Source organism: Micromys minutus (genome assembly GCF_963924665.1).
Source record: "Micromys minutus genome assembly, chromosome: 27".
NCBI classification, from domain to species: domain Eukaryota; kingdom Metazoa; phylum Chordata; class Mammalia; order Rodentia; family Muridae; genus Micromys; species Micromys minutus.
In genome coordinates, this window is record NC_137962.1 from 42074150 (window position 1) to 42087695 (window position 13546).

Below are 13546 nucleotides of genomic sequence, written 5' to 3' on the forward strand. Positions count from 1 at the left end.
AACCTCCACAGACTTTATTTGAATGCTTGGCCCACAGGAAGTGGCACCATTAGGAGCTGTTAGAGTGGGAGTGGCCTCGTTCTGGAAAGTATATCACTGTACGCCCAGTGTGGCACGCAGGCCTGTTCTGCTGCCTGAGGATCAAGATGTAGAAGTCTAAACTCCGTTCCAGCACCCTGTCTTCCTGCAGGCTGCTGGGCTTCCCACCATAAAGATAACAGACTGAACCACTGAAACTGCAAGCCAGCCCCAATGATATGAGTTGCCTTCCTCATGGTGGCACTTCATAACAATAGAAACCCTAACTAAGACATGGGGTAAGCAGACATTTGTTTGTGTCCCTCCTGGAAAAGTCTGTCAGCATGCCCACTTCGACCTCGCAGGGAGACAGAGGGAGGCGAAAGCCATCCTAATCTATCTTGATTCCATGTGGGCAGATCCCTCTCTTCCCCATCCTACTGATGATCCAGTACCCCCCAAAACAAACAAACAAACAAACAAACAAAAACCACAGCACAGTGGTTTTCTTTGTACATTTATTGAGTTTTCCCAACTCCTGGGTCTCAATGCATTCTAACCCAGTGACTGAGTTGGGGTTCTTGGCTTTCCTGGAAGCTGGGCTTGGCAAGTTTCTGCCATGGCTGGAGGGTAGGACATGAAGATGTGGGAAGGAAGGCCTGTTGGCTAACAAGGTTTCTGGCCTAGACTTGACAATAGGGCCAGGGAAGCATAGAGTGCACATGTGGAGCCCTGAGAGGTTGGCTCCCAGTGCACCTTGGGGGGTTCCGCCTGCACCCTTAGGCCACACTCTTCTAGCAAGACCCAGGTGGGAGCCTCCTCATCCCAGCTGTCCCCAAGGAGCCTGGAGGGCAGGGACACAGAACTCTGCTCCTGCCACGGGGTGGTCTGTTCCAAGATGTGCTTTACCTACCAACAGAGGGGGGGGGGGCAAGTGGTTATAGATGGGGCCTGCAGTTTATAGAAGGGATTCAGCACCTACCCATGTCAACCTTTCTCGATGTACCCAGGGCCCCAGTGCACCCCAAGGCCATGTCCTCTCACCAACTCCATCTGCTTTGACAGCACCGTTGTCTCCAGAGCCTTAGTTAGTAGCTGCCGCTGGGTTTCACTCAGCACTGGGGAGAGATCTGGGCTGAGAGAGGGTTCCAGAATGCCCAATATAGAGCCTAGTCCTCTCTCTCTTCCTGTCCCCTACTAATCCCTCCACGGGATGCTCACCAGACAGTGCTCCCAACAGGTAGAAGACAGGGGCTGCAAGTTCCAGCACCAGTTCTCCAGAATCAAACACCAGGTACTCAAGGATGCAGCCTGCTGGGCCGTCCAGAGGCTCCACCTGCCCACCGCCCAACAGGCCCTGCTCTAGCTGAGGAAGGATTAGGGTAAGTGAGGCTGAGCAGGCTCGGGCAGGCCCTGTCCACCTCCAACATTCTCACTCACCGAGGCCTCTAAGGCTTCCATGCTGGGCTGGTCCTGTAAAATCCTTCCGATGTTCACTAGTAGCTGTTGTCTCAACTCCCTTTCTAAGCTCCTCAGTTGTGAGGAGCCAGCCTTCACTTCTTCATGCAGGACTTGGAAGCCTTCCCCGATTACTTCTTCCTCATGGATTCCGTCTGAAGGGACAGAGAGTGGCACTGACGGATGCCCATGAGGTCTTGGGGGAACACTAGTTAGGAGGGGGTAGATCCAGGGAGCAGAGGCAGAACCCATGGAGTCCCAGGGTGGCCAAATGGGTACTGACCTGACATGAGTTTGAGCTGCTCACCGATGGACTGTAGCGCAGCAAGCAGGCTAAAGCCACGGCGCCTCTGGTCTACTGCTCTTCCATGGCCTAGGCAGCACATGAGGATGGCGGAAGGGGAAGAGCTGTTTTGTACAGTGACCCAGGGACCATTATCTCATATCAAAGAGGGCTGAGATTTTCCCTGGACCCTCCCACATCCATCCCTCCTGCTAATAGCAGCCCAGGGCAGATGGAAAGCAAAGCTCAACATCACCTGAGTTGAGCCTCACCCGTTGTGTATACATGTGTATGTGTGGCATGCGCCCATCACATGCCCTGAGCGCAGAACGCCTCAAAGCTAAGGGGGTCTGTAGGCTCAGAGGGTCTGGGGCCTCACCTGAGGAGGGCGGCTCAAAGGTTCTCTGTTTCTCATCTGGGACGAGAAGAATATCTGGCAGCAGGTAGAAGCAAGAAGGTCAACAACTCCCTTATCTCCAGGGGCTCCTGGGACCCCATGAGATCCCACCCATCACCCACATATCAGTTCCTGGCACACTTGACCTTCCTGTCTGGGAGATCACGCAGCCAGATGCCCACAGCATCCCCTGGCTAGCTGAAGCCTTCCAGATTTCCTGCTTCTCTGCCACAATCCCTTGCCACTCACCCCATTTAGAGCCAATGAGCAGTTGGGCCACTCGGAATGCAAGGATGCTGCCTGCAGGAATGGTCACTATCTTCTTCCGGCTTTGGTGGCCCTTGCCTTCACCCTGAAGAATAGATCTGGGCTCAGGGGTGTAGAGTGAATAGCTGAGTGGGGTGCTTGTGACAGGCTTGTCATTGGTAATGGCCAATCCAGCTTTTAGCAGCTCCAGCTAACTGAGCAAGTAGGGTTATGGCTTGCTTCTGAAGGGGTCTTAGAAGAGTCTTCCACCACTGCCTGGGATGTTGCCCATGGCTTCTAAGATTCCTGCGATTGCTAAGTGCCAGTTGTTAGGGCCGGCCACACACCTGCAAGCATGAGGCTACAGGCAGTGTGAACTGGCCTGAGCCCTCCTGGCTGTGCGTCTGGGTGATCTGCATCTCCTCCTTTATCTGCAGCACCTCGGTCACCACAAACACGTCATCCCCACGACTCCGAAGCTGTTGCAAGATTTTGTTTTCAGGCTGCTGCAGGTGCCTACAGAAAGATTGCCGGGGCTAGCTTCCCTCCCTCCCGTCCTGCTGACAGGTGAGATGGAAAGGCTAGGGAGTCCAGGAGTCTTCGGATACCAGGCTTGGGAACCCTCTCGGGGTGCTCCCAACAGTGTCTAGGTGGTCGTGGGGACATGATAAATTCAAACACGGAGAAGTGGACATGTATGCCTGTGGAGGGACTCCATTACATATGATCCATAAATACTCCAAGTTCACGTCATTCCCTTTCCATAGCAACCAGGAGCTCAGCCTGATTCCAAAGGTCTTGGGTCCTGCCTCCACATCCTGATCTTCAGGATACAGTCCTGGCAACCCAGCCTTAACATCCTTCCTAACCTGCCATTACTTACACTGCTTCCTTCCTTTGGGGCTTTCCTTGTTCAGCGCCAAGAGATACTGCCTCAGAACCCTTCCAGAGCCCAGACCAGCAACCTTCCCAAGAAGTGTGGCTTCTCAAGGTAAGAGAGCTGTCATCCCTTCAGGGGCTCACCTTTCACGCTGCATGGTCTCCCAGGTCTGCTGAGTCACACGCAGCATACACACATTCATGGAGGCATTGGAACTGCCAGACACTTTAGCCTCACCAGAAATCCTCCCTTGTCCCGTGCCTGACAACGTCACACTGCCCTGAACGTTCCCATCGATGACATCTGAGACTTGGAATTGGCCAAAACACTCCGGTTCTAAAAACAAGACCAGCTCTAAGGTCCTATTCCAGTAGCCACTGCCTTGTCTTTTCTCTGTAGCAATGGGGCCTTTTAAGAAATCCCTACTCTGGAAATAGGGCCAGAGGAGTAAAGCTGAACGTGCCCAGTAAGATTCGCCTACTCCCTTCTTCTATTCAATCTGGGGACTCAGGATGGGGAAAGAGGAGTGGGAAAGCCAACCTGGCTCTGGAGCATCGGGTTCCAGGATGTCCTTGATTGACAGGTTGACACACGTATAAGGGCGTTTCCAGAACCATGAGCTTGAGAGTTTTCTGCTCAGGAGGCAGTAGGGCTTGAAGCTGGTAGAGTTTCGAAGGCAGTCCACCGGGATGAGCTCTCCTCTGCTGCCGGCCACTTCTTTGATCACACTCTTGACCACTCCCTTAAAGGCTGATGGCATGATCCTGGAGGCAGATGGCAGAGGTCCATACTTAGTTGGTTCCAGCACTCAGGAACCCCATCCCTTCAAAGCAGCCTTGTTAGTCCTGGCACATCCTGCCTGGACTACTAACCCAACACAGACAGTGTTCACTCTGTGGCTCACGCAGGCAATTGATGGAGGAGGAGGAGGAGGAGGAGGAGGAGGAGGAGGAGGAGGAGGAGGAGGAGGAGGAGGAGGAGGAGGTAGCCTATAGCAGGTCCTGCACTATCTGCACCACTGATACTGTGTGTACCCTTGGCCACCTGCTGAAGTCTAAGATACCCTGTTGCCCTCCCTGGCTGAGGGCCAGGGCTGGGTAAGGAACTCAAGCCCACACTTCTGGGGGACTTAGCACAGGGGCCCACAGCATAGCCAGTGTTCCAGAGTTCAGCGGTGTTTCCTCTAGGGCTCTCATGTACAGCACTGTGAGCCACCTGACCTGGTTGAACCTTCATGGGTCAGAGGCCAAAACAGGCCCGGGATAGACAACTTGTGCAGTGTGGAGGAACACTTCTACCCCTAGGAAACTGGGCCTCTGAGCTAATGTTGGGGAGTGAGGCAGGAAGGCCGTTGGGAATCAGGAAGGGACTTAAGCGCCAGGGAATCAACATTCAGCCCAGAAGTCTCGAGCCCCTCCTCCGCCGCCCCTGCCCCCCCCCGGCGCCCCCCCCCCCCCCCCCCGGCGCCCCTCCTCGCCCTGGCCCCCTAGTGTCAAGCCCAAACCAGGCTGGTCCCACTGCTAGTGGGTGGCCTCCACAGATGCTAGGCCCTAGCTGCTAGGGTCTCTTCAAGCTGTCTGGTATAGGAGGGCTTCTTGGAAAGGGCTGAATCCCCAGCTCAACGAGCAAGCATCCAGGCCATAGAGTAGAACAAACCGGGTAGGGGCGGCTGGGCTCTGGGAGGGCTGAAAAGCAGGATGGCTCACCACGATCTCACCCCTGCCGAGGTATCTGGGGCCCACCAAGCGAAGCAAGGACGCGCTGGGGTGCCGGGGAGGGGGTCTCTTGTCTGCTCACCCCAGGAGCAACAGGAGCCAGGAGCAAGAGTGTTTCTTGAGGCGTCAGGACCCAAAAGTGAAACTGTGAAGCTGCAGCCCGACGTAGCGCGTTCAAGGAGCCCTCCCTCCCGGAACAGCGGCACAGCCTGCCCTAGCCTCCTCCTCCTCCCGGGAGCCCGCCTGGGCTTCGGGAAACCCCTGGGTTTCTCGTGGTCCGGGTTCCTACAACTTCTCAGCGCCTATTCATTCTTAAATACCTGGGCCATATATAGTAAAAGATCTGAATGAACTTTCCTAGAGATACACAACTGTACCAGTTGTCAGCAAGCACACCATTAGTTATCAGGAAAATGCAAATCAAAACTAGATAGCATCAAGACCAGACCGCTAGGCTGGCTGTCATCCTAAGTAAATAGTAGTAAGACTGTAGGAAAACAAACCGGCAGCCCTTGCAGACAGGGAACTGAAAGCGGGGGAGCTGCTCTAGAATACACTGGTAAGTTTTCAAACCTGCGAATGTAGAGTGAGTTACCAGGTGACCTAGCAATTGGGCTTTAGGTGCATGTCAAAAGTCAGAGGTCATCTTGGGGTTGTGGCTATACACGGTGAAGTGTTGCTTAAAAAGAAAACAGGTCAAACAGATATGCATACACCAATGTTTAAGGTAGCATTTGATTTTTTTTTTTTGAGATTTAAACATGTTTTACTTTATGTGTGTGGCTGTTTTTGTCTGCATGTATGAATGTGCACCATATGTGGGTGGCAGGAACTGAGTCCTGGTCCTCTGGAAGAGCAGCAAGTGCTCTTAGCCCCTGAACCATCCCCAGGTCTCCATGGTAACATTTTAAGGAGTCAAGCGGATAACTCTTAAGTGGCCTGAATGTCCAACTACTCATACATAGATTTAAAAAATAGTAGATCTGTACAGTATTTTGTCCAGTTCTGGGCCCTGCACACACTAGGCGAGAAAGCGCCCTATGACCAAACTCTGTCATCAACCCACTATAGGGTGCTTGCATGGCAACTGGGAGACATGAATACACTTCTACATATATATATACATACATACATATATATATATACAGATATACTGCAGAGTGTGGACGAATCCTGAAAACACGGCCACAAGCAGAAGCCAACCCACAGCTAAACCAAACCAACCAACCAACCAACCAACCAAAAAACAAACAAAAACCCTCATATTACTGTGCAAGTTATTTTGTATGAAATTCCCCAAATAAGCCAATCTGTTAGTGGTTGCCAATGGCTAAAGGATGAAGAAACAAAGAAACTCCTAATGGTTTTAGAGTGTTCCCCCCCCCCCTTTCTGGGGTGTGGGCACTAGTCACACACATTTATTTGCACATGCATTTGTTTATTTAATTTAATTTTGAGACAGTGTCTCTTTATGTATCCCCTGTTGGCCTGGAGCGCACTAGATAAACAAGACTGGCTTTGGACTCACAGAGATTCACCTGCTTCTGCCTCTTGACTGCTGGAATTAAAGGTATGAGCCACCCTGCCTACACATGTTCGAATATACTAGACTCACAGGATTATGCACTTTTAAATGGCTGGAGTATATAGTATATGAATTGCTTCTCAATAACGGCGTTTATTTTAAAAGCTCTGGACTCTCGGGAGAGGCCCAGCAGCTAAGAGCATGTGCAGTTTTACAGAGGATTCCAGTTCAGTTCCTAGCACTCACATGGTAGCTAGTAACCAAGTTCCAGAGGATCCAGTGAGTTCTTCTGGCCTTCACGGGCGCTACACACACGGTGCCCAGACATACAAGAAGATAAAGCATAAAATAAAGATAAAGAAAAAATTTTAAATAAATCTGGAGTTTAGTAGAAGCATTCAATCTAGTCACAGGTTCCTCAGGGCCATAGTGTTCGAGTGTCAGATGCTGTGGACCTGCCCCCACAACACATTTCCTTACAACCAGCCCTCCCAGGCCTCTCTTAGGCTGTGGATTGGAACACTGTGGCTTGAGCCCCAGATTTAACGTAGGGCTCTTGAGAGTGTCCCCTCTCCCAGGCTTGGCCACAGTAGGAACAGGCTGCTGTCAGGTTCCTTCCTTGACATCTCCTAGCTCTTCAGGGGTGTTTGCAGCCCATCCAACATTTCAAGACATATTGCTGGACAGAGATGTCCTCTACCAGGACCTCAGAACTCAGGCAGCTCATTTATATTCTGACTCTAGAGTCTTGTAGGCCCTCTCTATTGGAGGGGCCCATACATGTGCTAACCTCATGTGGTTTCTCCATGATGAAGATCGGCACTGGTCGGGATGGGAGCTTGGCTGGTGCAATTCCTTGCTCACATTTTCGGTACTTGAAAAATAATCTGAAATGAAAAGTTCTGGGTTTGTTGGCTCCTGACTCTAGGTATTGGAGGCTTATCTTCTTTGCCTTGTTCCTTCCTGAGGAACAAGGGGGCAAAGGGGATGTAAACCAAGCTCTGGCCTCTGCTCATCTGCTGAGGCAGACCTTGCAACCTGACCTTGGATCTGGCTAGAGGTACCCAGGGCGGAGATGCCTCGGCAATGGATTCCTTTATCCATTCTTCTTGAGTTACTTACTCCAGCTGCTGCTTCTAGGATTTTACTATAAAGACAAGTTCTCTCCTCCTCCTCCTCCTCTTCTTCTTTCTTCCTTTCTCTCCCTCCCTCTCTCTCTCTCTCCCCTCCCTCACCTCTCTCTGCTCTCTCTCTCTCTCTCTCTGTAAGTGTGTGTGTGTGTGTGTGTGTGTGTGTGTGTGTGTGTGTGTGTGCGCGCACACACACACCTATGCACGCCTCCCTGTGCCTGGCCTAGAACTTGTCCTGAAGGCTCTGCAGTAAGTATGAATTAGCATACTCACTATGGTAAGGACACCAGCTGTGACTATGTGTTTTCTGGTAGCAGGTTCTAGTGATGAAGAGGTCCCTGCCCTACCTTGCAGGTGATTTCTAGTGTCCCTGGAATGTTGCCATTGCACACAAATAGAAAGTTAGATCCAGACAAAAGGGAAACATTATCTTGTGCTGACAAAACCCCAGAACCAGTTCTTCAGGTAGAGGGTCTGTGGGGCTTGGGTGCACTTTGAGCTCTGATTGAACTCATTTGCTGGTCATGAGTCCATCTCCTTGCTGGTTCAGTAGGAAGCTCCAAGGTGTACAGGGCTGAGTATAGATTTCTGTGTCCTACTTTGTTTCACCTGTCAACTTGATCACACCTAGATTCCACCTGGGATGGGGAACCTCCAGAATTGCCTAGATTAGATTGGCCTGTGGGCATGTCTGTGGGGCTATCATCTTTGATGATGATTCACGTGGGAAGGGCCAGCCCTGTGTGGGTGGTATCCTCCCTAGGCATCCCTAAACGTGCTTGGGCTGTATAAGAAAATGATGGAAGTATAGGCCTGGGAGTGAGCCAGGAGACAAGCCAGCCAGCAGCTTTCCTCCATGGTACCTGCTACAGCTTGAGTTCCTGTGCTGATTTCCTTCAAAGATGAACCGAGACATATAAACCAAATAAATCCTTTCCTTCCCAGAGTGTTTTAGCGCAGCAACAAGAATTGAACCCAAACAATATGTGTATGTTGTACGTGCATGTCTTTATATCTGTGTGTATTATGTGGACAGATGTGTTTCCTTGTTTGTGTGCTTGTACCTGTGATATGTTCATAAAAAGATAAAGAGAGAGGGGATATGTTCTATGGAGGTGTGGTGAGGTGTGGGGGAAGGGGGTGCCTCTGGTGGGCCCATGTTGAGGCATCTCTTCTCCCAAAGGGACCAGCCATATAATGGTATAGTATAGAATAGAGTTTATTCAGGGCATGGGGAGGAGATTTAAGAGGGTAGTAGGGGCAGAGGGAGAGGGGGGGAGGAGTAGAGAAGAGGCTGGCTGGCCATGAGCGTGTGGAGAGAAAGTGGGGGCAGAAAGGGAAAAACAAGAGTGGAACAAGAGAGCAAGAGATCAAGAGAGCAAGGAGGGGGCAAGCAGCCCCTTTTATAGTGTCAGGCATACCTGGCTGTTGCCAGTTAACTGTGGAGTGGAGCTTAGACAGAATGCTAGTGGTAAGTGTATGTGTTCATGTTCCAATATGAGCCTGTGCAAGCATGTGTATTTGGAGGTATATTTTCCCAGTGCATGTGTTTGAGTGTATCTGTGGGGCTTGTGCCAGGCCAGGGCTGTCCACTGCAGGAAGTGACTCCATCTGACATATCCAGTCTTCAATCCCCACCCCCCGCCCTTACCTAAGCAGTACTGACTCTCATGAGCTCTGCCCAGCCTTCCTCCTCATTTCTCTCTCTCCAGTAAGGCCAGCTCTAGTCCAGGGACAGTGGCAAGCAGTCTTTGTTTTGAGACAAGGTCTTTTTATGTGTCCCTGGCTGTCCTGGAGCTCACTGTGTAGATCAGTCTGGCCTCAAACTCATGGAGATCCTCCTGCCTGGAGTCCTGGGATTAGGTGCATGAGCCACAGAGCCTTGCTGGAAATGGCTTTTGAGTGCAGGGTGGTTTGTCTTGTGGGTTTTCAGCAGGATGTGATAAGCCCTGCTTTACTTCTGTTTTTATTTTTTTTGACTTTCAAGAATTTGTACTACATTTGATGTATTTGTGTGTGTGCATTCACACTTGTGTGCACACACACGTGTATGGGTGTGCGAGTATGTACACATGAACTACAGTGGGTTTGTTAAGGTTAGAGGATGACCTTCCAGAGTTGGCCATGGCGATCAAGTACAGGTCCTCCGGCTTGTGACTGGGTGCCTTATTCACTGAGCCACCTTGCTGGTCTCTGGTCAACTTTTTTAGAACCCCAGTGTGTGGAGTCAGGATTCTCCTGAGGCATGGGGGCCGGGTAGGTAGGTGCCTACCATCCACAGGGAGGGGAAAACAGGTCGTGCCCCATTGTGTCTGCCCTCTGCAGACAGTGGTCTGAGGTAGCTTGGATGCATGCACTGCTGCACGTTTCTTCTTCTTCTTCACATTTTCAGTTCTTTAATAATGACCCCAAACCAAAAATGCCGGTGCTCCAGACAGCTGGTCAGAGGGGACAGAGTGTGAAGAGGCACAGCAGGAAGCATTTGTTTATGTGTGGGGTGGGGCAGTCTTCATTCCCTATCTGGCCCCATTCACAGGCTGAGGGCCCCTAGTTCCTCTTGAGTGTCAAGGAGTCTAGGACACATTGCTGCAAGGACACATTGCTGCAACTTCCAGACATCCTGTGTGACAGGGCTTCTTCTTTCTGATTAGGTTATAGGGTTTGGGAGTCCATGGGGGTGACCAAGGCCACTCTGGGCAAAATCTGGACAGGCCTTTGTGGTGGAACTGTGACCAGGGCCTGGAACCCTTGGACTGGAGGGCGAGTGGGAGAAGGGTCATTTAGATGAGGTGTGCCTGTCTGTGTACGGTCCTGCTAAAGAGGAAGCATACTGCTCAGCTTCCTGCCAGAATTGTCACTGGGTCGAGAACGGTGGCCCTGGGCCAATAACAGCAATGAACCTAAGGGACTAACTGACCCTGGCCACAGAGACAGGCTGTGGAACACAAGAAGACCAAAGACAAGGGAATCAGGACTAGTACAGCCGCCTGCTTTGGGGTGGGGGTGGGGGAGCATAGTCCTGACTGTAACCTGAGGATCTAGGAATGTGAGGGAGGAGGTAGGGAGGAGCTTCTGTCTAGTTCCTAAGCGCTTGGTTAGGCTGCCTGGTGGGCCCCGGAGGGAGGGAGGCATCAGTTTAGCTCCTCCTCCAGCCCTTCAGCTTTCAGCCCATCGTGCGGGCTGAAGCGGAACCTGAGCAGACAGCGGCCAATGGGAGCAATGGGTTAGGCCTTTGGATTCAGATGGGATGGAAGGGGTTTGGAGAGGCTGCAGAAAGACCGGGGTACTGAGGGAATGAATGAGCGCAGGGAAAGTAGCAGAGCAACATTTAAAGGGACATAGTGGTCTGAGTCTCGCACCTCCACCGATCCACTGCTTTGGGAGTTGGGCTTGTTTTTCATCTGCTGGTGATCTCTGAAGGACTTAGATGGAAAACTGGACGGCGAGGCTGAAGCAGGATAGCAACATTTATGAGGGCAACAGGAAGGGAAAGAACCCCCTCACCCATCCTGGGGTCGGATTGAAATCTCTCAGCAGTGGGAGAAGCAAGATTAGCGTTTGCAGAAAAGGCTGCTGACATCGAGATAATATTCTCATATATAGATTGTTGTTGTTGTTGAAAGTCGTGTGGCCAGGTCTAAGGCTAGGGCCTCACCTTACTGACAGTCAAAGGAGGGAAAAGTTCGGAGGGATGAGAATGAGGACCCAGTGCAGACTGACTTGTCAACCTGGATCCGACTTCTGGGACTGTAATGCCTGGCAGTTCATTGTCAGCAGATTTAAAACACAGCACGATCTAGAGAAAGGTTTTCAGGTAACAACCAGTCCAATTCCAGATGAACAATAAAGCTTAAGGTGTGTGCCCACATATAAATGCCTTTACAAAGTCCATGTGATCATGTGACCGTGAGGGTGAGTTCTATAGCTCAAAGCTCAGTATGTAGTGTAGAGGACAGCAGGTCATAGAGTACATGTGATGGCCCACCTATGGATGAATGGTCCAGGGAGGAAGGATTCTGGGATACTCATTTTGAGGAGTTTGGGTGAGCTCTGCCTCTACAGATACGTCATCAGGCTGTTAAGGAAATCCATTCCCAGCCTTCTGGATGGGAAAATGGGTATTTTGTATCTTCCATTGAGAAGAGGCTCCTGTGTGTTTAATATTTAACATTGTGCCCCAGTGATCTGTAGGCACAAGGACTTTTGTGCCCCCAACAAATTGTCCCTGAGGAACCACCTGGTGGCCTCATTTAGATTTCTTAGCAGCTTTTTGAAGAAAATTTCAAACCCCACCAAAATCAAATATATGATTATTGTAAAACACCCAGCTACGGCTATCCTGAGAGATGAGTATGTCTTACTTTGAGTAATTTCTCTTTGAGAACCTCAGGCCCATCTGAGCACCTCTCATTCTCTTAATTCTGGTGCTTAAGCCTATATTAAATATGTTTATTACACTCCCAACTCTGCTTTGTATTGGCTAGTCCTGACATTTTTTTTTTAATGTGTCAAAGGTATAAAGTCAAATTTGGTCTGAGTTGAGGTCCCTAAAAGTCCAAGGGAACTCTTCAGACAGTTGAGGGTGACACTGGGGAGCTATACCTTCCGTCTGTACTAAATTCATACCATCCACATAGCCCCCAAGAGCCTGGTGGAATGCCTGTTCTAGGGTCAAGGATGCCAAATTCAACCTAAACCACACAAATTCTCCAAAGAGGAAAGGTGTTTGTTGGCAGAAGTTTTTGATGTTGTGTTTTGCTCTTCCAGAAAGGGTTTCTCTGTGTAGCCCCTAGCTGTCCTGGAACTCAATCTGTAGACCAGATCCACCTGCCTCTGCCTCCTGAATGTTGGAATAAAGGTGTGTGTCTCTACTGCTGGCTTGGTAAGATGGGTTTTAAGAGGGGGAAAGAAGAAATGTGGATAGGCTGCTTAGACCCAACTTGACTGGTTTTGGAAACCTAGGGTATGGCTTGACAGCAGCAAGTGGTGGAGAAGACTCCGTTTTACTGTTTAAGGCACTTTGTCTGAATCATTTCAGTTACAAAAGTCCACGCACCAGACATGGTAATGCACACCCTTCATCCCAGCACTTGGGAGGCAGAGGTGGATCTCTGAGTTTGAGGCCAGTCTGGTCTACAAAGTAAGTTCCAGGACAGCGGAGCTCTACACAGAGAAACCCTGTCTCAAAAAACAAAACAAAACAAATCAACAACAACAACAAAATGGAGACTAGAGAGATGCCTCAGTGGTTAGGTTAAAAGCACTATTTTTCCAGTGGTCCTGAGTTCAATTCCCAGTAGCCACATGGTGGCTCATAACCATTTGTAATGGGATCTAATGCCCTCTTCTTCTGGTGTGTCTGAAGACAGTGTACTCACATACATACAAGTAATTCTTTAAAACACACACACACACACACACACACACACACACACATACACACACACACACACACACACACACACACACACGTTGTGAACCTGGCCTGCAAAGCACAGGTACATGTAGAATAAAGACTCTGGGAGGGCTCCTGAGAAAGCCATTGTCTCAGACACATGGGGCTGAAGCCTCACTGTCTAGTTTTACTGAGTCTAACAAGAGGGAGCTCATCCTGAGATTATCCACTTTCACACTAACAAAATAAGCCAGGAGTAGCTCTGTGGGGCTGAGGAGCTTTGCAGTGGGGGTTGGAGCGATGTATGCTGGGTCCTGGCTCTCTTTGCCCACTTCTCTTTTCCTCACTTCCTGCTTTCTTTTCTCTGGGAGGTGCAGGACAGCCTGCCAAGGGCCTTTTCCACTGCCGCGTTCAGTGTCACGCTCGTCTGATGGCCCCCGCTTGCTGACCAGAGTTGAGTTGGCCAGGAAGGAGGCTGAGTAGCCACACCCTGAAAATG

General features: G+C 50.5%; 1 protein-coding gene across 3 annotated transcripts; it reads right to left on the reverse strand.

Moving 5' to 3' along the window:
- Nucleotides 1–605: 605 nt before the first annotated feature.
- GSDMD (gasdermin D) lies at nucleotides 606–5181 on the reverse strand. Of its 3 annotated transcripts, none has more exons than XM_080938968.1 (11): nucleotides 5080–5181; nucleotides 3823–4046; nucleotides 3426–3618; nucleotides 2750–2918; nucleotides 2406–2508; nucleotides 2139–2192; nucleotides 1760–1849; nucleotides 1459–1631; nucleotides 1240–1384; nucleotides 1063–1136; nucleotides 606–927 (listed from the first exon to the last, which is right to left on the reverse strand). In XM_080938968.1, exons 2-11 carry the CDS (start codon nucleotides 4040–4042, stop codon nucleotides 685–687), a joined length of 1464 nt encoding a protein of 487 aa, XP_080795094.1. In that variant the 5' UTR covers nucleotides 4043–4046; nucleotides 5080–5181; the 3' UTR covers nucleotides 606–684. The 3 variants fall into 3 exon arrangements, with proteins under 3 accessions (XP_080795094.1, XP_080795093.1, XP_080795095.1); XM_080938967.1 differs by having other exon boundaries at nucleotides 4989–5116; XM_080938969.1 differs by lacking the exon at nucleotides 5080–5181 and adding an exon at nucleotides 4939–4995.
- Nucleotides 5182–13546: the final 8365 nt, after the last annotated feature.

Bases quoted from the DNA above. Each gene is read 5' to 3' on its own strand.
- GSDMD (XM_080938968.1), bottom strand. From the start codon at position 4,042: ATGCCATCAGCCTTTAAGGGAGTGGTCAAGAGTGTGATCAAAGAAGTG. The intron at 3,619-3,822 runs GTTGGCTTTCCC...TCTTGTTTTTAG, and splicing joins ACCCGATGCTCCAGAGCCAG to AACCGGAGTGTTTTGGCCAA. The intron at 928-1,062 runs GTGAGAGGACAT...CTCTGTTGGTAG, and splicing joins TGTCAAAGCAGATGGAGTTG to GTAAAGCACATCTTGGAACA.